General features: G+C 33.9%; 1 protein-coding gene across 2 annotated transcripts in view; it reads right to left on the bottom strand.

Annotated features, from left to right (window-relative positions):
* The window catches only part of MAN1A2 (mannosidase alpha class 1A member 2), a 162,477-nt gene that overhangs the window by 23,760 nt on the left and 114,390 nt on the right, over positions 1 to 24,327 (bottom strand). For both annotated transcript variants that reach the window (XM_082663946.1, XM_082663947.1), the window contains exons 9-12: positions 21,195 to 21,310; positions 17,147 to 17,366; positions 11,500 to 11,672; positions 7,970 to 8,085 (exon numbers count right to left, since the gene is read on the bottom strand). In XM_082663946.1, coding sequence (XP_082520072.1) covers positions 7,970 to 8,085; positions 11,500 to 11,672; positions 17,147 to 17,366; positions 21,195 to 21,310 — 625 coding nt within the window. The remainder of the gene's footprint in view (positions 1 to 7,969; positions 8,086 to 11,499; positions 11,673 to 17,146; positions 17,367 to 21,194; positions 21,311 to 24,327) is intronic.

The raw sequence follows: 24,327 nt of genomic DNA on the forward strand, positions 1-24,327 counted from the left end.
TTATGGGAGTTCCCTTGTATGTTGTCGTTTTCCCCTTGCTGCTTTCAATAATTTTTCTTTGTCTTTAATTTTTGCCAGTTTGATTACTATATGTCTTGGCATGTTTCTCCTTGGGTTTATCCTGTATGAGGCTCTCTGCGCTTCCTGGACTTGGGTGGCTATTTCCTTTCCCATGTTAGGGAAGTTTTCAACTATAGTCTCTTCAAATATTTTCTCTGGTCCTTTCTCTCTCTCTTCTCTTTCTGGGACTCCTATAATGTGAATGTTGCTGCATTTAATGTTGTCCCAGAGGTCTCTTAGGCTGTCTTCATTTCTTTTCATTATTTTTTCTTTATTCTGTTCTGCAGCAGTGAATTCCACCATTCTGTCTTCCAGGTCACTTATCCGTTCTGCCTCAGTTATTCTGCTATTGATTCCTTCTAGTGTAGTTTTCATTTCAGTTATTGTATTGTTCATGTCTGTTTGTTTGTTCTTTAATTCTCCTAGGTCTTTCTTAAACCTTTCTTGCATTTTCTCGATCTTTGCCGCCATTCTTTTTCCGAGGTCCTGGATCATCTTCACCATCATTATTGTGAATTCTTTTTCTGGAAGGTTGCCTATCTCCACTTCATTTTGTTGTTTTTCTGGGGTTTTATCTTGTTCCTTCATCTGGTACACAGCCCTCTTCCCTTTCATCTTGTCTATCTTTCTGTGAATGTGGTTTTTGTTCCACAGGCTGCAGGACTGTAGTTCTTCTTGCTTCTGCTGTCTGCCCTCTGGTGGATGAGGCTATCTAAGAGGCTTGTGTAAGTTTCCTGATGGGAGGGATTGGTTCATCACTAGGCATTTTAAGCATATACTCGAATCACTGGATGCAAATGTCACCAACTATAGCCTAAGTGTTTGTGTAAGTTTTGAGAAATTTTAACTTTTAATAATAGATTTGTGTATATTTTATGGCAGTAAATGGTATAATGGACCAGTATGTACATATATTTTATGAATTCATGATGTACCTGACTTTTTCCTTAATTTTTTCAATATTTCTAGACCACTCAGTTCACCTGCATATTTTTTCAAATTGTCACAAATCTCCAAAAACTTTCCAGTATATTTATTGAAAGTAATCTGTATATAAGTGGATCTGCAAGGTTGAACCTCTGTTATTCAAGGGTCAACTGTAGTTATCTTTGGGAAGTGAAACTACATGTGGAATACAGAGAAACTTTTTTCATTTTTTCTGTTTCATACTACTTAATTCATTTTGCTATATCCACATACTGTTTTTACACTTTAAAAAATATCTGTATTAAAAACAAACCATATTAGCCTTGATTTCTCAGGACCTACACAAGACAGAGGAGACAGATGTTTATCTGACTAATTTTAACATGACAAGTGCTATGCTGTTATTTCTGTACAGTTCAACAAACATCTGTTGAATGTATGTATACTCTATCCCAAACATGAAAGTAAGCAGTGAGGATATTAATATTTCACGTAGACTATCAGAACAAAGGAAGTATTTTAAGTATACCTAAAAATGGCTTAATTCTGTCTTAGTGTTGAAGAGGATTCACAGAGATAGTAATATTCGAGCTAGACCTTGACAAAGTAATAGGATTTTGTAAGGGATTAAAAAAAAGGAACGTAAATTTCACGCAGAAGGGAAAGCAAGAGTAAAAACACATAAGTGAAAATGTACAGTGGGCAGGTATGGATCAAATAAATGCATGGGGAAAGTGGTGTAACAGGAGATGTGCCTAAAAAGGTACATGCAGCACTTAATCTTAATTATTCAGTATAAGAGAAAAGAATATAAACAATATGGAAGTAAGGAGCAATCTTTTTTATCCATCTTTCTCACTTGGGGAAGTATACCTGTAGGATAACTTCTAGAAGTAGGATTACTGAAGCAAAATTAATGTGCTCTTAATATTTCAACAGGTTCTTTTTCAGATTTCACTGAAATCACTCACATCAAACAACATACATTCTCACTTCCAGTGTTTATAAGTGACTGGATCCATACATCCTTATTAACACCAGATTGCAAACTTTTAAAATCTTAAGTAATCTGATAGTGAAACATGGTATTTGATTATTAGTTTTATTTCATTTCTTCATGAGCGGGTCAAATGTTTATTTTTCATGTATTTATGGTACTTTCCATCTGTATTTTGCAGTGAACTGCCTTTACTTATTTTAGCTTAATACTTATTCCTTAATAATTTCACATTTTAAGAAAATTTACCCATTGACTATCAAATGTATTGCAAATATATTTTCCCAGTGTGTCATCTGTCTTACTTTGTTTAATGTTCTTTTTTTTTCTTACAGATGTCCATTTTTCTGTAGTTAAAAATTTAAATCTTTTTCTTCTATGATTTCTGGGGTTTGTGTCATGCCATCTTCACCCCCAGAGTTGGGAGAAAAAAAAACTTCCAAATTTTTTCAGGATTTTATTTCATGTTTAATATTTAAAGCTATGTTCTATAAGATCAGTTTTATTATTTACAGGAATACCGTTTTATTTTTTTTCTAATGGATAATTTTTCTAACTTCCTTTATTAAATTATTTAATTTTTCCTCAATGATCCGAACTGCCATTTTTCAAAGATAACATTTCTACATATAAGTGGGCCTATTTCCAAACTATCCTGTTCCACTGTTCCATTTATTCTTGTACTACTACTAAAGACTTTTAATTAGTATAGCTTTATAATACTTTTAAAATGATCTCTTTTATATACAAATACTGTATACCATATGATATAAAGTAGGTTATAATATTTTTCACTATCTGGAGGGACCTGTCTCCTGTGGTGATTGTATACTTTGTCAGCATAGCTAAGCTGGAACTGTATTTGTCAGAATTACTTTCTCTGTATATTCTGGGTTAGGGTTGGCTACAAAAACATATGCATGTGATGTGGAGGCTGAAGTAAAGCAGGAGCCATAATGCTCTGAGGGACGGTGCAGGGTTGCCACATGCTGTTAAAGTTATGCATGTTGCCAGTGATTACCTGGCTCACCTCAGAGGTGTGGGGCAGCTGCCAGACCTGCAATTTCTGCAGTTCCTGTTGGAGCTCCTCATCAATTTCTCCAGTTCCCAGGCCAGGCATGTATAGCCCTGTGGCAGAAGGTGCCAGCTACTTCTGCAAGTCACCTGTTTATCAACGCTAGAGGCAGTGAGACACATATGTGGGATCGTTGGTCCTTGTGAGTTCTAGTTTGTCCTTGTCCTCCATTGCTTCACGTCTACCTTTTTTCCCCATCTCCCAGCCCTACTGTCCTATAGTGACTTTATACCTGCTATCTTGTATTTTGTGCCAGGTATAATTCTAAGGGCTTCGCTATATTAATCCCCATAACAAGCCCTTGAGATGATACTATTAGTAATTCCTCTTTTACGGATGATGAAACTGAGGTAGAGAAATTAAGTAACTTGTCCAACGTCACACAGCTATTAAGGGAAAGAGTTGGGAAAAGATAGATAAGTATGAACTGGTTAAGAATACATAGGTTAGATGTCTTTAATGTTTGATTAACTTGGGTATATACAGAAAAGGCATACCTATTAAATCTGTAAGTGACACAAAGGTAGAATAGCTAATACATTAAATGAAAAACTCAAGAGTTCAAAAAAATTTCAATAAATTAGAATATGTTAAATCTAACAAAATAAGATTTAATAATGGATAAAGGTAAAATGTAATAAATTTCATAAAAGCTAATCATACCAATGTAAGATAGAAAATAATTATCTTAGTTCATGTTAAAAAAAAAAAAAAGACCTATATCAAAATTTCAAGCTATATTGACAGGGCTACCAGAAAACAGAATACAATAATAGTATCTTGCTTTGATGAAGGTATAAAGACCAAATTAGCAATTGGTACTCTGCACTGGTTTATTCACATCTTAAATGCAGTGTTCAGTCTAGAAAACCATGGAATCATCTCTAGAGAAGTCAACCAGACTGGTATCGGAAAGAAATAGTACAGAAACTTGTCACCTTTAGCCTGATAAATACAAGTATTTTTAGTTAACATCCATGTAGAAGACTCCGTATTTCCAAATGGTAAAGTATGGATCACTGAATGGAACGCATAGTGAAGCAGATTTTAACTCAATATAAGAAAGATATTTCTAACAATGAAAGCTTCTGAACAATGTAATGGGTTAGCCTTATGAGGCAGTGAGCTGCCTGTTAACTAGAGATTAACAAAAAACTAGAGATTAACAAAAGACTTTATGACAAAATATTCTGCATGTTGTAAAGAGATTTTTTAGCATTGGGAATGTCTATGTGTAGAGGGGAGGAATGCATTGCAGTGGTGTATGTTGGATCTCTAAATTTTTTTGCAGCTCAAAAAATGTCTTTTGATTCTAGGCACAAAGACAGCAAATGAATTTGAGACAGGAAAATGTGACTGCAGTTTAACTTATTTAAAAAAATGTTTTACCTGATTACAAAAGCAAAACCAGGAATGGATTTAAAAGAATACCACCAATTAAGCTAAATCACAGTATACATTTTGATGTTATTGAAATACTATTAAGATGTGCATCTATATATGTATATATGCACTTAATAGCTCACTTAACATTATACTGTGATGAGTCTATAATTGCTATTGGTTCCATAATACCCGCTGTGGATGTGTCATAATTTATTTAACCTTTCAACTAATATTGAACATATAGTAACTCTTTATTTTTATAACTTCAATAAACATCCATGTACATCTTTTTCCATAGCTTTCACTATATAAAAGTATTGACATATTCTTATATATATAGTTTTCCAGAATTTTGCCATTATATTCAAATTTTGAATTTTAAGATAGGAAGGGGGAAAAAGCACACAAGCAAGATACACAGACAGGTGCACACACGCAAAACAACTTCTGCCCTGGAGATTCTGATACCACTGAAAGCAGACACACCATGGTGGTAAACTTGGTCTTAATTTTATGTATTTCTCTTTTCTTTTAATAATAAATTCATTAAGAAGACTATGTTTCCAACTAACCTGTGATTTTTCTTAGCCATTTAATATCTGACATAAATGAACTCAAGAAAAACTGACTGAAATATATCCTCAACATGCCCACTTTTCTCAATTTATCAGACCTTCAAATAAACATGCAACAATTGAGCTGAGGTGAAATGAATGTAGTGCTCAACTGTGATAATTTTCTTAGCCTAGGTTTTGTTATAAATACCTGTATGATTCCTCCTTTGACTTTTTCTACTTTTATTTATCCAAATGTATTTGTGTGTGTGTATATATATAACTGGTTACCTAGAGTACTGCATTGAGAAGGATTCTTCCTGAACTTGAACTTGGCAGGGAAAAGTGCCAAGGTCAACTGGTGATATCCCATATACTACAAGGGGAAAAGCAGCACGGCACATGTGTATTTGCAGCCCTAGTCCATGTGCTAAAGTGCTCAAGGTGTGTACTGAGGAGGCATTTGAGAATTAATTATGAAAGCCAACCTGCAAGAGGTAAGATCTGAACTTTATTTAGAGAGGGGCATTAACTGATAGAAAGAATAAAGACATTCCTGCCAGAGCCAAAGAAATATCAAATAGACAATGAAATTCAAAAGAACAAATTATAGATGGGTAGATATATAAACAGATAGATTAACATGGTTTAAGGATAGAATATATAAAGAAAAGACGTGAGAAATGAAGCTAGAGATGAATGAGCCATTGGAGCTTTTGAGCAGGAGAAGAGTGACATGAAGAAAATGGTATATGAATGTTGAAAATCAAGTAATTTCTAAGACTAGAGGAGGCCTCAAAATCAGCATTTTACCTCTACTGTAGTAATATTCAATTCAGGGAAGATGCTCAGGAAAGATGCTAATAACACTGAGTGAGAAAGACTGTTGGAAAAAGGATATTCACACAGTCTCAAAGTTATCACTCCACAGATCACTTATTACAAAAAGAAAAAAGATTCTTTACATGACCTTATAATCAAATCTAACCCTATGATCAAATTTAAAATCATCAATGAGTTAAACCGTTATCATGTGCCTCTTTATGAGATGAAATGAGGCCACATCATCTATATAATATTCATGCCAAAAATGTTTAACCTAAATCTGATCATAAGGAAACAATCACAAATATCTAAATTGAGGGACATTCTTCAAAACAACTAGCCTGAATACTTAATGTCAATGTCATAAAAGACAAAAGAAGAATAAGGAAACTTTGTTCTAGGTTAAAGTAGACTAAGAAACATGAGAAGTAAATGCAACAATTGATCCTTTATTGGACCCTGGGTTGGGGTTAAAAAAAAATTATAAAGTACATTATTAGAACAATTGAGAAATTTGAAAATGGACTACATACTAAGCAGCAGTACTGTATGAATGTTAAGTTTCACAAACGTGATAACCGTATTGTGATTGTGTAAGATTATGCCCTTTTCCTAAAAATTCCTGGGTAAATAACAGAATGCTGGTAACTCTCAAATTATAAAGCAAATAAATAAATAAGCAAACAAGTAGAACTGTGTCTATGTATACATATACATGGGGGTATGGGAATGCAGCAAAAATTAACAAAAGGTAACTCTAGGTGAAAGATACAACCATTGTACTATTCTTACGATTTTTCTGGGCTTAAAAAACAGTAAAAAAAATTTTAAAGGAGAGAGAGATCTTACATAATTTGGGTCAAATTCCACAGCTGACAACTATGAAAACTGAAAGCAAGGAAGTTTTATTTTGACATGTTCCTTCAGCTAGGTTGTAGCAAGTGTATAACTAAAGCTCCTGCAGTTTTAGCTTCCAGTCCAGTGCTCTTTCAACTATCTCGTACAGTCTCAAGCCTAATGACACAGGATAAACAAATACAAGAAATGACTGGAGGGAGGGAACTGACTAAACCATCTCAGCAAAATAAGGGTTTGGTCTAGGGTCAACTACAGATATGGAAACGAGGGGGCAAAATAAAGAAATGATATAACAAGAAAGTGATATATTAGAATGAGAAAAAAAGAAATAACCATAACGTACAAGCTGAGAAGATAGGAAAATAAAAATGTGAGGGATAATAAAAGAAAAATTGGAGTAAGATTGCCATTTAGGGTAAGAAACGTAGTCTGAGACATGTACATTTAAACCATGATACACCAGAATGTAAGCCAGAAGTATACTAGAATGTAAAGTCCAAGAGACTGAGAATTTTTTTCCCTTTTGCCTACTGATATATCCTCAAATAACCTGAACAATGTCTGGAAATAATATTTTTTGGGACAAATGTAGTGACAGTTTATGAGGTATTCAAGTAGAGACTGACTGGAAATAGAAATGTGAAATTTAAAAGAAGGTATTAAGGACCTTACTTTGCAGGGGTTTTGGGAAGTGGACATATTTAAGGTCTCCACCTTCTTCCAGGAAAGTTTGTATAATTCTGCCTGGGATTCTGACTATAAGCCCAAATAATAAAGCTGTCTTTTTTCTTTTCAATTATTCCCTTTATACAGATTTCTTTACAGGAAACCTCATTGGGAGGATGGGTGGCTATGGTCATACACCCTCTAGTAACCATCAAAACTCTTATGATTGTTCCTAACAGATTTCATTAGCTATAACAGGGAGTTGAGGTGTGATCCCAGGACCAGCATCATCCGTACCACCTGGGAGTTTGTCAGAATGTAAATTCTTAGGGTCCACCCTAGATCTACTGAATCAGAAACTGGGCATGGCCCAGTAATCTGTATTTTACGAAGTCTTCTACGTGATTCTAATGCATAGTAAAGAGCTAAATACAAAATAAAGGTACTCTTATTTGACAAAATGCCTTCATGAGATGTAGCTAAAAATTGAAGACACAATTACATAGAAAGATTTTTGTAATAAAATATAGTGTAACATCACATAGTCATAATTCATCATGTAGTGACCACAGAGCAAAACCCGCCTACAATTAAAAAAAAATTTTTAAGGCATCTACTTACTTTAATGTTTCAGCAAGAAAGAAGCTCTGCTGTACATCATCATGTGTAGGAGTAGAGGAATATACATCTTTCACGCCAGAAAATCCACCAGTGACTCGGCAATACTTTTCAATAGCCTGTAAAAGAGATGAGACAAAAGAGTCAATTCCATAGAGTTTCAAACTTGGAAGGACAAGTTAAGGAACCACAGTCAAAAGTTTACAGAGATCTCTATGAGAATTTGACAGTTTCAGAATAAGATTTTACTTGTCTGGTCTTCCTCCTTTCTAATGAAAAGCTAATTAACACTAAAAGTGTTTATTTAATCAAATTGTTAATTTTTATATAGTTCCATTTTGATTACAGCTTGGTTTATAAAGTCTCCTTACCAAAGGGTTGGTACTTTTCTCTAAGTATTTTAAACATTTTTATTTTTTACATCTTTATTGGAGTTGCTTTACAATGGTGTGTTAGTTTCTGCTTTATAACAAAGTGAACCAGCTATATGTATACCTACATCCCATATCCCCTCCCTCTTGCATCTCCCTCCACCCTCCCTATCCCACCCCTCTAGGTGGTCACAAAGCACCGAGCTGATCTCCCTGTGCTATGTGGCTGCTTCCCACTAGCTATCTATTTTACGTTTGGTAGTGTATATATGTCCATGCCACTCTCTCACTTCGTTCCAGCTTACCCATCCCCCTCCCCATATCCTCAAGTCCATTCTCTACGTCTGTGTCTTTATTCCTGTCCTGCCCTTAGGTTCTTCAGAAACTTTTTTTTTTTTTAGATTCCATATATATGTGTTAGCATATAGTATTTGTTTTTCTCTTTCTGACTTACTTCACTCTGTGTGACAGACTCTAGGTCCATCCACCTTACTACAAATAACTCAATTTCGTTTCTTTTTATGGCTGAGTAATATTCCATTGTATATATGTGCCACATCTTCTTTATCCATTCATCTGTCAACGGACACTTAGGTTGCTTCCATGTCCTGGCTATTGTAAACAGTGCTGTGATGAACATTGTGGTACATGTCTCCTTTTGAATTATGGTTTTCTCAGGGTATATGCTCAGTAGTGGGATTGCTGGGTCATATGGTAGTTCTACTTTTAGTTTTTTAAGGTACCTCCTTACTGTTCTCCACACTGCCTGTATCAATTTACATGAATACGTTTTTAAACACATATTCTTCACAACGATCATGCATCTTTACCACTGTAGAACATCGGAGCAGTTTAAGGATACTGTGAAAGTATCAGGGAGGCATGACTAATCTTTAAGCCATTTAGAGACACTTCTTAAAGGCACGTTTTCATGCATAACATATTCAAGTTTGGAAATCTGAAGATGTAAATTGGAATAGTTAAAGCTACAGAAGACATGAGATACCACTATTCTATTCCAGCTTGTCTTCCCTTTTCTTTCTTTAAACCCAACATGGGAGCCAGTGGTGGGCAAGAAGGAAAATTCTATTTAAGATGTGAGTTCTTCTCTTTTGTCTCCACACTGCACCCCCTTCTCATCATGTCATACTTTTGAAACTTGAATTTTAAGTATAATTATTTCAGTTTTTGTTCTTCAGAGTTTGTGTGTGTCCATATAGGCTATAGAAGCATAATTTTAACTCTGTAATTCAAATATGGACAGATATGGGTTAAAGTTTGAGCTTGTCAAACCTTTAAGAAGGCGCACAGGAAAAAAAAGAACCTTAGGAAAAGGATAAATTATCCTTTAGTGTTTCTCAATGACAAGATGCATTTCTGCCACCATCCCTCACCTCCCTGCCCCACATGATTCAGATATATCTCCCATATTCGTCTAAATAAGAAGCATTAAATATTAGTGGGCTTTCAAGTCATATTCATTGCAGGATTACTTTACCTATTTCCCCTATATAAAATATTGCTTGATATATGTAAGCGTTAGTAAAAGCCATTGCTACACAACAGAAGTGTGTGTGTGTGTCTTATTCCCAAACCACTGTGCCAACATTTTGTCTATCTCTCAACTGCAGCAGGATCCTCCTGCACAGAGAGTTTCACTAGCAGCTGTGTTTCCAATTTTGGACACAGGTAGTCAGAGAAAAGCAGCAACAATAAATGCTTCATCTGTTCCTGCTCTGTATTCATAACTGCCTTGTTTCCATTAATATTCTCTTATTGTTAAACTCCATAAGGACCAACTATGTCTGAATGACAACACATAAGTGTCCTCACCTTAGTTCGTCTTTATCACATTATTCCTAGATTATCGCAGTGGTCTCCAAAACCCACCAATTTGCAGATTATAATCAGATCCTTTTGTTTTGTTACTCCCCACTAAAAAGTCTTCAGTAGTTCCTTCCCCTTTCAAAAACCTTTAGTAGTCCCATAACGGATTCTTAAAGTCAGGGGAGCTCTGGTGGGTAGGAGATGGTGAAGAAAAAGAAGACCTGAGGGGCTTTTTAGACAGGCAAAGGACTTTTAATCCCCACCTGCCAAATAAGAAACACTTATATAGTAACTGAGAAAACTAAGTATGTGTGTGTTATTCCTGAAGCACTGAGTAAAGTATTCATGCCTTGATCTGGCATGTAAGACCATCTACATAATGGCTCCAAACTTCTCTCTCTGGAGTTGCCCCTGTGTAACCTTTTTACATAAATTGGTCTATATTCTGCCCTAAAACACATCATGCACATTCTTGTCTGAGCAATTTACTAACACTACTTACCTCACCTAGAATGTCCTCATTCTATCTAGATTGCAAGTTTAAGCTAAACAATTTGAATATCCATCATAATTAGTACTATTTATCATAATTAGTATGTCTTAGAGAATAAAACACCTCCTCACTCCCAGTGATAAGCTATACTTTCATGAAAACTCTAATGATTTCTCTTCCTCCCAGGTACTGATGACAATGGAATTCTCTGAAAGGCTAGCATTTTATGAGTAAACAATTTGCTTACTTTACTAACCATTAAAAATTCCTCATTACAAATACACACACACACGTGTGTGTGTGTGTGTGTGTGTGTGTGTGTGTGTGTGTGTGTGTATATGGAGAGAGAAAGAGAGAGAGTGTGTTGGGGTTTTTTTGTCTTTCAATGTAGAAAATTTTTAACAATTCACTAGTCCTTCTTATGGTGCCACTAAGGAATTACTCTGAACACAAGCTGAAGTGAATGGGGGTTAATCTACCCAGGCTGTGAATCTGGGCAATTTCACAATGATTTTATTTTCCCCCCAGAGGTTAAGCATTAATAGGCAAGTATAGAAATTTTATAATCATAGTGAAAAACTGCCATTTAAATGACTCCTTTAGTTATTCAGTAAGAATAATGAGTGAATACTAGGAGGAAAATAGTTCTAACAGAAAACTAAACTGGATTTTAAGGTTTACTTCTACTGCTTAAGAAACAAACTAACAGTTTTTCCATCAAAAAAAAAATGAAAGTAGCCCTATAGTTACTGAACATGAGGTAACATGGATGAGGATACATGGCACTACAGGAGGCTTAATTGAACACTCTTGCACATTAAATGAAATATCGGCTTATTTACCAGTGCTGCTTCCCAGCCCCACTCCCTATATCTTGGATCGTGAGTGAATCGCCACAGGTACCAATAGGTTTCAATTACTTCTGGACGTAGGATGTAATACTTTTCAGCCTGCCGAACTGCCACAGCCTCGACTGCACCATCAAACTTGAATGATTCAGGACCTAGCTTTAATGCTGTAACATGACAAAAGAAATAAATGAACAGAATAAACCATTTGTGTTTGTTTGCCAGAGTTTTTTCCTCCCCCCTGAAAGAATGCAGCATGAAGTAAAGTTGTTTTGTTGTTTGTCTTATTTTTATTGTTGCTGTTTTGCAAAATCAGTGATTTTAAAAGATCCGCATTTGATTTTCTTATAAATATTCCTATTATTCTAACGTGAAATATTTCTCGTAAATAATGTACATCAACATACTGCTATATCTAACTAAACTGACAAAAGTCTAGTAATCCTTTGGAAACAAATGTCAAGCTAGACATAAACACATTACATATTCTGTTTTGGTCCAAAATCAAATGAGACAGGTAACCGTATTGTGCACAGTAATTTTTTTAAAAGTCAAGACAATTTAAAAGTCCTTTTAATATAACACATACATATAAGAAAACATTTTAGAGCTCAGATTTTGAATTAGATTTAGTTAGTCCCTAACCTTTTAAAGTATACCACAGTAAGAAACAATACATTTTTAAAACTTAACCCAGTTTTAAAAATCATCTCTCTTTGCCTATAGCTTCTGTATATACAGCTAGGAAGAGGTTCAAAACGCCAACCACTAAGAATTTCATCAGTAAATTGCCTATTTATCAGTTTGAATAAACACCTGAAACTAACACAATATTGTATATCAACTATAGTTAAATAAAAATAAAAAATTTTTTAAAACATGGCCATAACACATATATTTCAACATTACATAATACTCCTTAAATGATATGACTTCCATTCAGGCTGGAACACAGCACTACATGAAAGGCTTTTTAAGAACCTCTTTCTAATCACACCCAGCACCCTAAACCTGGCAATATAAAACCATCCTCCACTGGGGTGCTGGAGTCACACACAATTACCACTCTCAGCTGCCATCTTTCTTTCTTTTTACTAGTTTGTACCAGTGGCAAACAGTTTCAAAGTCTCTTGCCTCTTTCAAGAAATGCTGGACATTTTTATATTTTCTCAGAAAAGGGAGAGTAAGAACTATACCATAAACAAAATCATGCCATAGTTGTTGGCATGACATGTGTTGCAGCAGCCAAATTTCAGCATTACAAGGGTGATGCCATAAACTCCGAATAATCACAATTCAAAGGAGGTGAAAATAAAGCATTTCGTACCACTCCCCAACCCCAAGAAAAAACACAAAATCAGAAACACTATAGTGATGGTAGATAGCTCTATTAAAAGCAAGGCGTGTGATCCAGAAGAGTTAATACTCACAGTTTGTTTACTGCTAAGTCTTGGAGAACTAAAGCAGAACTTAAGCAGGGGTTTTTAACCTGAGGATCATGAACTCTACGGTAGGCTTTGGAAGAGGGAGATTAATGTGTGACAAAGAAGCCTCTGAAATTACATGCTAAACTTTATGTGTGCTCATACAGCTCTGACCACCTCCTCAATGGGATTTGAGGTTAGGACTAACTAAGAAATTATCAATGTTTTGTAAGAAAACTTCTACTCAGCTTATTGACAAGGTCTGGCATACAATCAAATATTATTTGTCATTTAATAAATGTTTTTAAAATAATAAAAGTCAAACATCATAAGCACTGAGATGATGGTAATCCAATAAATAGTAAGATAAGTCATTTTGTCTGGATTTCTTGTTTTTCTTTTCTCAAAGACTATGAGTGTTAATTGATCATACAGAGTTTTCAAATGATACTCTTAAGGCTAACTCTAAATTAGATAATAACTTCTGTAATTATAATGATATTATCACCTGAATTGAAGTAGAAATTGGCTGCATGGAACTAATATTTTAGACTTCTTACTAAAAATTTTATTTCACTGATCAGTCATTCATAACTTCACAAATAAAACACACCAGAAAGATAACATATTTGTTCTGTGAGGAGCTGGTGAGTAAAAACCATACAAGCCACATCCATTGGTATGCAGCATGTAACATATACATACCACATACCATTGGTATGTGATATGTAATATATTACATACCACATCCATTATTTTTGTCAAATCATTGCTTTCATGTTTCTGAGGGCATTATTTCTTAGGTGCTCTTTTGTCTATGCAATGCTATAAAAAAATAATTTCATAACATTCTACCTTGCACTTAATTTCTACTCCCTGTCTTAAATTTCCCACTTATATTTGATATATCATTTCTAAAAGGAAAATAACTAATCCAACAAGTAAAAATTGAGTCAAAATCATAAATAATTTAGTGTCTAGGTAAAAAGAACTCTAGAGGATGCAAAAATCATATAATGTAGGTAAAGAAAAGAGACATGCACAAAGAAAACAATTGAAGTAAAATATCAAATGTGCTAAAAGTCAGTTGTAAGAAAATAAAAGATAATTTTAAAGAAGGTACAGATTAGTCCGTAAAGTCATGGGAAAAAAAATATTCCTGAGTCCTCCAAGACAGGCAGAATCTGTAGAGATGGAAAAATAAGTACACTCAAGTCAACAAAAGAAATTCAACAAAAGCTAAAAAGCATGAGGAATATCTGGGACAGGCAATCTGAATACAGTTTGAATGGGCTAATAGTAAGGGAAGAACTTAAACTATTTTCCTGTATCCTTCCCTCCTATTAACTTCTCTTAAGGAAAAAATAGTTGTAGAAACTCTTAAAATATGTCCATTACTCCATGTTCAATGGATGTTTTGTCCATTGGACATGTTATATGTATCTAAAGAGATTAAATTTCCCCCCAAAATGCGATAGCACATAGTCTAAGAAAGGTGTTATCCAATTTCAATATGAAATAAATTAAGTTATATAATAATCATTATTTTAATGATGTTCAGCAATTTTTTTTTTTTAATCTAGAAACCCAGATCAAGAAGGTACTATATTTTGGAAGTCTAAGATCTGGTTTGGCATTAATTTTGCATTTTACCTCAGAATAAACTAAAACAATGTATCAAACTAGCTTCCCATGTAGAGATAATAATGTTTAACTACCAGTAAGTTACTGCTCAGTCTCATGAAAAGATTCAGCAACATTTCCTACAAACCCAGCTAAGTATTAAGCAGCAGGCCATGTTTATCAGTAAGTGGAATATATGAAGAATACCAGATTTTGAAATAATGTTAATTATAATTCCAACAAACTGAAGTACAATCCCAAGGCAGTAATTATTGTATGAATTTAGCCCAAATAACTGCTAAGAAGTGAATATATTTTTAAACAAGGTTGCCAAAAATTATAGCCTAGCTATAAGAAAATACAGCAGAAGATGTAATGGTAGGAAGTAAGCAAAACTAGAATTGTACTTCTTAATTAAAGGATCTAAGGTGAGATTAAAGATAAGTAAAAACAGTGAAAGATGTGAAAATATAGGATACAAACCAAATAGTAATCTTTTGGGGCATACGATGGCAAAGAGGGTCACAGGTTCATTGACTGGCAATGTGAAAATGATGTCAGAACAAGCATGACGGCAACAACCAGAGACTGCATTTTAAAATTTTTCATTTGTACTCACAACATTCTGAGGAAGACAGCGTAGGTATTATTACCCCAACTTTTTGCAGATGGAGCAACTGAGGCTTTAGGAAGGCTAAATGATTTGCCTAAAGCTCATAGATAATAAATAGTGAAACAGGGGCTTTTTGCATCCTAGTTCACATGTTCTTTTCATAATATCAGTGTTTCATATCAGTATGAAATGTGAAAGTCAGAAATATAGGGCATCCTTTCGTAACTCTGGTATTCTATGAATTTCTCAAAGGCAGGGAAGATATCTTGTTCACACTTCAACCTGTAAGAATCCAGCATTAACGCCTGGCACATAATATGTGCTCCATGTTTAATGGAGTGAATGATTAATATAATAACCATAATATACCATATTTTAATACATCTGTTGCATGAAATGCTACTATTTTAGATCTAGTATTTGATTTGTGGTCAAAAGCTGCATAACAACAAGTCTTATTATCATGAGTCCTAGTACAAACACTTAATATCCACTCTGGTCCTCAATGTTTTACTAATTTCAGCTTTAAGTATATATTTGATATTCTATACCGACATCATGACAATATATTTTAACTTCTATTTGTAACTCAGATAACAGACTTTAGATGTATTATATACTAACTTAAACCACCACAAAATAACATCTGCTTCAATGTCCCTTTGACTTAGTTATATTTTGTCACGAAATGGAATCCTTGATTTGGTTACTGAGAGAGCTGAAGGGTCAATTTCACCACAAATTCAATTCTTCATTATATAAAAATAACTTGACAGATTTATGAACTAGGATAAATATTAAGCCAACCATATTTGTTTCATGGTACCTGATGATAAATTAACCCTAAAACATAAATTCAGTTATTTAACTAAAACAACAATTCAACTTCTGAAATCACAATCAGAAATTTCTAGTTTTTAGTTTTTCAGGGAACTCATTTTCCATTATTTCATATAGAAACATACATTTTTGGGATTTCCCTGGTGGAGCAGTGGTTAAGAATCCACCTGCCAATGCAGGGGACATAGGTTCAAGCTCTGGTCCGGGAAGATCCCATATGCCACGGAGCAACTAAGCCCAAGCGCAGCAACGAAGACCCAACGCAGCCAAAAATAAATAAAATAACAATAATAATAATAATTTTAAAAAAATACATTTTTAAAGCCAGAGAAAAACTTGGAAGACCTAGTCCAGTGTTTCTCAACCCTATTCTCCAGGCTTTTATTTAAACCTAATTGCCTTCTCCTTCCATGAAATATTATTAACAAATATATACTGTTTATCTATCTATGACTGTGTGTGTGTGTGTGTGTGTGTGTGTGTGTGTGTGTATGCTTTATATTTAAAGATATTTTTTGCCCCCAGGAACCAATTTTTGTCACCTGTAAAACTGAGAATCGTCTCATTTTTTTAGGTAAGGACACTGAAGCCCAGAAATATCACATACTTGCCTAAAGCAACATAACAGGTTCTTTTTAAAGGCACAAACAAATTAAAATTATTGGTGAACTGACCAAGAGACAAACTACTAGTTATCTACATACCAATTATACATATAACATACAGTTATATACATACTCAATATAACTAATATCTTTATTGGCAAGGCGTGTAACCTAAATCAACTCTGTATTCTTTTAAGCAACTGATTTTACAGAAGCTGAAATAAATGGATGAAATGGATTCTTCTATATTAAAATAAACAACGTTAGCCCATACATCCCTAAAAGCCCTACCTATTGTCTTTAAAACAACTTCTTCAAAATCTTTATTAACAAAAACAGAATTCAGAATAATAATTTAGAAAGATGCAGGAACATTATTTTCAGAATTAAAATTCATGTTTTTAAGAAAATTTACTGTGTTAGAATAAATTATTTTGAAGTAAAAACTGCCTATTTATTTCCCTTCTAATTCCTGGACATATTTTTATCTTAGAAATTATTTTAGACTAAGTAATTAGCATTATTAATATTCTTACCAGTTCTGTCATATGACTCATGACATGTACGTGCAATTTCCGCTCCTAGCTCTAAATAATGTCCAGCTCGATCCATTCTAGAACCATCTGCTCCTAGCACAAACATTCCCCCAGCAAAGCAGGCCAAATGCCCCATCTTCTTTTCCAAGTGCCCGTTCTTCCATTCTCCAATAAAGGTAAGACCTCCCCGAGACTTCCTAATAAGATGTTTTTCTATAGCCTATAAGAAAGAGTAGATATTCAAAATTTTAGAGGAGAAGTGTTAGTATTCAAACTTACTACATCCTTCTCACACAAAACCTTGGTAATATGAAATTCTACAAAGCTGTAACTTTCCCAAACTGGAAGACTTAATTTACAATAATTAAGTTTGGGAGTGAGCAATCAAGTTACACATCATCTTGAACAAATATCCAAATCACAAGTATAATGAGACAAGGTGGGAGACAGGAGACTGGCCTCAAGATTACCTTTCAACACAACACTACCCATATTACAGGTTTTTTCTTCTTGCTCTAAATGAAATTCATAATAATCAGTGAACTGAGTTCAGGATGACAAGTTAAAACCCAGAGGCTCTACCGGTTTATTTTCTATTTCAAACAACAAAAAATGAATAGGAAGAAAACACCCAAGTTAATCAGAAAAATGTGATTTTGATAATCAGTTAAAATGGTTTCTTTTTCATGTAACTATACATGTTGTCTAAGTGTTTTAAAAAGGCATATTAGGTGAGATACATTATATGTTATAAAACTTAGAAAAACAGTTGAAAGTTCAAACTTAACTCCTTAGTTCCTTACTTCACAGACTTAGGCATTTGTTTTGGATGCTGTGCCAGGGTTAAGACAGGCCATGGGACAATGTCAATTTTACTTCTTCTGAAATGTCAACTTTCCTTAAAGCAGTGGGAATGGAAAGATAAATATTTTACATTAAACCTGAATATAACACGAAGTAGAGTCCAACAATCACATTTCATTTTAAAAATGAAATAGTTTAAGAACTTTGGACCATGTTCTTAGACTTTGCTGAGAGGGGCTAAAGAATAATTCTCTACCTTTAGAGGCACTTCTTTGTAAAAGTATAAGGAATTGCATTAATTCAGTTCTCTTTGGTAGAAATTATTATACATAATTAAATACTATACTTTCCTGACAATAAAAAGTAATAAGACTCAATTCACATTTTTATTGTGGGCTGTTTTCTGACAAGCTCAATAACAATCAGCTTTTGAAAAATTTATTCTATGTTCTTTATCACAATAATGTTTGTTCTACAGAAACACAAGGACTATGCCTTATTCATCATCTTACACTCCACAAACCCTATAAGTGTAGTATGCATTCAACAATTGTTCAATTATTAAGTCATTTTATAAATAAATGGTACTCTTTGATAATTGTATTTGACCTGTTAGAGGAAGAAGGGGTAGCTGATAAGTAAAATAATAAGGGACCACCATTGGATTATAAATGTTTATTGTTGTTTTATTTTAACCATAGTACTATGAAGTACAAATGAAAACATTAGTTTTTTGAGTAAAGGGCCAATGTTTTTCATCTTTGTGGACCTCCCTACTTCTAACATGTGGGTAAACTTTTTACCAACAATTCACTTACAGACCCCTGAAATTTCTTGTATGGCTCCCTTCTCTCAGTAAAATTAAGACAAATGTCTAAGAGTTCAACTTATGTAAAAATTTTTGAATGGCAGTTAAGAGTAATATTATTGCTCTTCTATTAAAAATTGTTAAACAAATCTTCATAAATAGTGGCATTAATTTCTTGCTCCAAAGGGACCTTTAAAAAGGTATAATTTTTCTTCATTATTTTAAATAAAGACTAAATATAAACTTGATCAGAATATAAAACCCATAACTACATAATTTTTAAAAAGAAAGCTAAGATGTAGGAACCAGGAATATGGGTAGCCATAAGTGTAGAGGAAGGTAAGATGAGGATGGAATAATTTAAATATATTAGTTCAGAAAGACAAATTAAAAAAATGACTTATCTCAAACTAGAATGGATCTTAAAATTCATAATCATTCCTATCTCTTCTGTGCATACCACACGTCATTTATTTTACAATTTGTATATACTGTCTCCTAACAGAATTAACAGTCATCGAAGATAATTAACATCGCAAAAACTGCATACATGTCTCAAAATGAAAGTTAGCCAACTGGTTATTTAAACACACTTAGTAGGTGCTCATTTTAGACTTAAGAACTAATAAAAACAGGACACAGAATACAAATATAGAAAGTTTTTAGGACACATATATAGCAGATGATTCATGGAAAATAATTTTAATTTATGAGATTAACTTTCAAAACAGGTATCATGCTTTTCAAAATATATGATTTAAAAAGCAATGACAGTACAGATGAACCAGTTTGCAAGGCAGAAATCGAGACATAGATGTAGAGAACAAACGTATGGACACCAAGGGGGGAAAGCGGCAGGGGGGTGGGAGTGGGATGAATTGGGAGATTGGGATTGATATATATACACTAATATGTATAAAATAGATAATAAGAAAAATAAATTTTTTAAAAAGCAATGACAAATATCATGTTCTTTTTCCTTTAGGAAACATTATGCAAAACAAGAGAAAATGGTTTTAGATTCAAAATATTACAAGCAGCGAACTATGAAGAAAAAATGATTACGTGGTATATGACATGTCACACTTTCTCAAAAATAAAAACAGTAAATACAGTCATTCATTTATCAAATACTTACTGAATACCTATTGTTTCAGGTCATACTAGACAATAATAAACAAATTAGTCTGTCTTCAAGGAACCCACAGACTAGTGGGAATGACTAAGGGTGGCTGTTTCCAACATTGCAATTCTAAAATTATCACATTCTTCCTAGATAATGACTTTTCTTGCATCATAAAAATTTCTAGGTTTAAAGTTTAATAACAGAATAAAATTCTACAACTTTTCAAAATACAGGTCTTCATAAAGAATTTTAGAAGTCACATACTAAAGTGGAGATTCCTGATTACCCATCAATTTAGTTCAATTTCTTAGTCAACACACTCCTTCAAGAAACATTTATTGAATGCCTACAATGGGTGAAGCACTATAATGCCACATATTAGTTCAACTCCTGTGCATTTTTATAAACAACTATAGAGATTAGTTCCTCAAAAAGTAAGGATATAAATGGGTAATAAGATCCTTGGTTTAACTTAAATACAAAACAACTGTAACTTTGAGTATGGATGATTGACTAGAGTCAGAAATGGTGTTACATACAAAATACACAATTTTTAAAAGTGATTAAATTATTACAGGGATAGGGGTTTATACTAGATCAGAAAGCAAATAATTTACAAAGTAATTAAATCACTTTTCTATTTCATAGTTTCCACTTGGAGGTATCACATATAAGTGTTTCCAAGAATGAAACTTGTTCCAATTTTAAACTTTTACACTGTGATACGGGGTTACATAAATATAAAACAATACAGAATAGTGGTTAAGAGCATAGGCTTTGGATCTAGACTCGAGTTCCAGGCTCCATCACTAACTAAGCTATGCGACCTTCAGCAAGTTACTTAACCTCTCTGCACCTTAAGGTCCTCATGTACAAAATGGTAGAGAAGATTAAATGATTTCACATATGTAAAAGGGGTCAGAACAGGGGTCAGAACAGTTCCTGGCATGTAAAAAGTACTATAAAAGTGTTTTGTCCTTATTATTTACCCATAAGGCTCTCAACATGTAGGTTTAATGGGTCATTTCAAAAAAGGAATGTTTATGGAAAAGTATGTGAAGTTAGCTTTTCCAGTCTCTGTAGAAAATAGCTACAAGTAATTAAGATAAATTTTCATACATAAATATGTTACACTAAATTCCTCAACAATTTCTTTAAAGTGCCACAATAAAGAAAAACTTAATATATGACTATTAAAATACTAACAAACTCTAAGGAATGTATATAATATGTACAGATGCTCATCAATTTCTATCAAATACATCATATATTCGATATGTTAATTAGGTAAAGGTTCTGATAATAATTACCTCAATAGCATCATCATACATTTTTCTGGCCTCATGATCTGTTTTATCTGACATCAACCATGCTTTTAGTAAGTACTCATAAAAACTGTCTCCTAGCCCGCCAACTGATGTATGATCTGCAACAAAAGAGAAAAGAGAAGGATGGAGGTGGAAGAAAGAGAAGACAGAGGATAAAAAATAATGTTTTTTAATTACAATGACTATATTAAGACCAATAATTTAAACATTATAGTGACAGCCGTATTTCCAACATACTTCAAATTTAGTCCAGTAGGAGTTTACCATAATCACTCTCCTCAAATATGTATCCAATTTTCTAGGATATCTTTTTGTCCTGGATGTGGTATTTCACATATTTAGTAGTCTTTTTCACGTACTGGTGATTATGTGGAAGAACACTATTGATGGGAATGTAAAATGGTACATCCACTTTGGAAAACAACTTGGCAGTTTCTTAAAAAGATAAATATACACACCTACCATACGATACAAACATCCCGTTCTTGGATATTTACTCCTGAGAAAGAAGAACACATGTCCACTCGAAGGCTTGTGTGTGAATGTTCAAAGCACTTTATTTGTAACAGCCCCAAAGTGAAAATAACCCAGATGTCCATCAACAGGTGAATGGATAAACAAATTGTGGTATTCCACAAAGTGGAACTGTACTCGGAACTACGGATATACACAACATGGATGAATCTCAAAATAATACTGCTGAGTGAAAGAAGCCAGACAAAAATTAAAAGTACATATAAAGGATTGCATTTATATAAAGTTGTAGAGAATACAACAAACCTATCTGTAATGATAGAAAGCAGATCAGTGGTTGCTCGAGGAAGGAGTGAGAAAGGGAGTGAGGAAAATATCATAAAGGGGTATGAGGAAATCTTTTGGGGTGATATGTTAATTATTTTGATTGTGGTGATGGTTTTCATAAGTGTATACTTACTTTAAAGCTTGTCAAATTGTATACTTTATTATATACAGTTTATGTCAATTTTACCTTAATAAAACTGTTTTTACAAAAGCAAGTAAACAAAATAAAAAGGATATTTGGAATCAGCCCAAACCTATCAGTAACATCAACAAATCAAATTAAACTCATCTTTTAAAATAAACTGAGACTCTCACACAGGAATTTTTTTAAGTTTTATTTTATTAATCTATATAAATACTTTTTACTAAAGACACACCTAAACTAAAACTGCCCAGGAAATTGAAAATAAAGAAACAGTCAAAAGAGAGATGAGGATGGACAGGAGGTTTATACATAAGACTTAAGCAGAGTAAAGAATAAGAAAGTAAACTGATCAAAGTTAGAGTTGTGAGGGGTGATCCAGTTAGAATTGGAAATTATAAATTTATAGTGACTTTACCCTGTGTTACTGATGATTTTCATCAGCAATCCTCAGCTGACTCTGTAGATGAATGCAAAAGGTACATGGCTACACTGATACAAGTATTGGGATCTGTAGGACAGGTAACACAGAAGACTAAACGTGCTCGCGTATTCTCACACTATTTTGGATCCTATGCAGTCCAGGCTGGTTAGGAAAGGAAGCAACAGGTGATCCTCTTGTCCAACCATTCAGGATCCTCGTGCCACTGTTCACCTATTGCATGCAACCAGTAAAACATCGGCCCACCTGTCAGTCTACTCTACTATTATCCCCAAATTCACAATTTTCACCGCCAATGAGAACCTCAGCATTGCTTGTCAACTTTTCTATGACCCCTTGATTAGTGCTCTTTCCCATTCCCTAAAGCAGATTTTTGAAATCTCTTCTTCAAAAGGCCTCTACAGCTCTACCTTCTTCCTTACTCTCAGCAGACAACCAAGCCTTCAAATTCACATAAAAAATACAGATCATTCACCCCAAAAATGTATCTTTCAACTTCCTATACCCCCATCTATCAATTTATCTATTCCCTTTGCCTGTTAAAGAGGAAGAAATGTTCCTTCTCTACTCTATGCACTCCATCTAGCTCTGGACACTAACCACTTCTGCTTCCTTTCCAGGAATCCCCCTCTTGGTTTATCAACTTCTACCCTTCAACTGAAACTACCTCTTATTATTAACATCTTAAAATAATCTAATTTTTCTTGACTCTACCACACTCTTTTGGTTTGATATCTATCAGGTGTTTACTGAAAGAATGGAGAAAGAGAAATCATGGATGATGTCTAGATTTCTTGCTGGGGCAAATGAGTGAACAGTGGTGCTCTTCACTGAAACTGGGAATACTAGAGGGGGAAATGGCTTAAAGTGGAAGGAGTCTGAATCTTGGGCATGCTGAATTTGAGGGACTGGCTGGATAGCTAAATGGATATAACAAACATGTGGAAATCCAGAGAGAGATAAGTTGGGGATATAACTTTGGGAGTTATAAAATTGGGATTTATAAAAGTGTATTTGAGCCATAATGGAGTTTACTCAGAGAGAATGTATGAAATGATCAAAGGACACAAATGGTACTTAGGAGCATGGTCTCAAACATATATTTGGTCTCAACTTTGGTCTCAAACATATATTTCGGGATATGTCGTAGATCTAAGGATTAATAAATGAGCAGGAAAAGAAAACATAACAAAATTAAAGTAGGTGAAATAACGAGAAAAAGATGGAAAAGGCAAAAGTCTTTGGCATCACGGTTTAGGGGAAATGGTTTTTAGATATGTTAATTATTGCTAGGGATTAGAGATTTAGTTACAGGTTACTTAGGTTACAGGATGTAGTCTCAGTCCTGCCTGACAGGCTCTCTCCAGCTCTTCTAGACTCTAGGTCCAGTGGAAGTTTATATGCTTAATAAATGAATACACAGCAGACGCCTGCAATCCTTGGTTAACTACGGAATTTATCACCCAGCAGTCTGACTTTCTTATTTGAACCACTGAACCATGCCTGCCTAGATGTCAAATCTGATGAACCATGTCACTCCAAGGTCCTTTTGAAATTCAGAAATTGATAACACATTATAAAGTATTACTAAATACCAATGGTTCATATTATCTGTCTTAGCATGTCATGAAGTTAACGGCAGGTTTCTAAGAAGTTAATTCTTGAAGTGTTCTTACAAGAAATTCTAGAATAAAAATATTTGTATCATGTGTTATAGTTTATGAAGCATT

The sequence above is a fragment of the Grampus griseus genome (assembly GCF_964374135.1).
Source record: "Grampus griseus genome assembly, chromosome: 1".
Taxonomy (NCBI): Eukaryota; Metazoa; Chordata; class Mammalia; order Artiodactyla; family Delphinidae; genus Grampus; species Grampus griseus.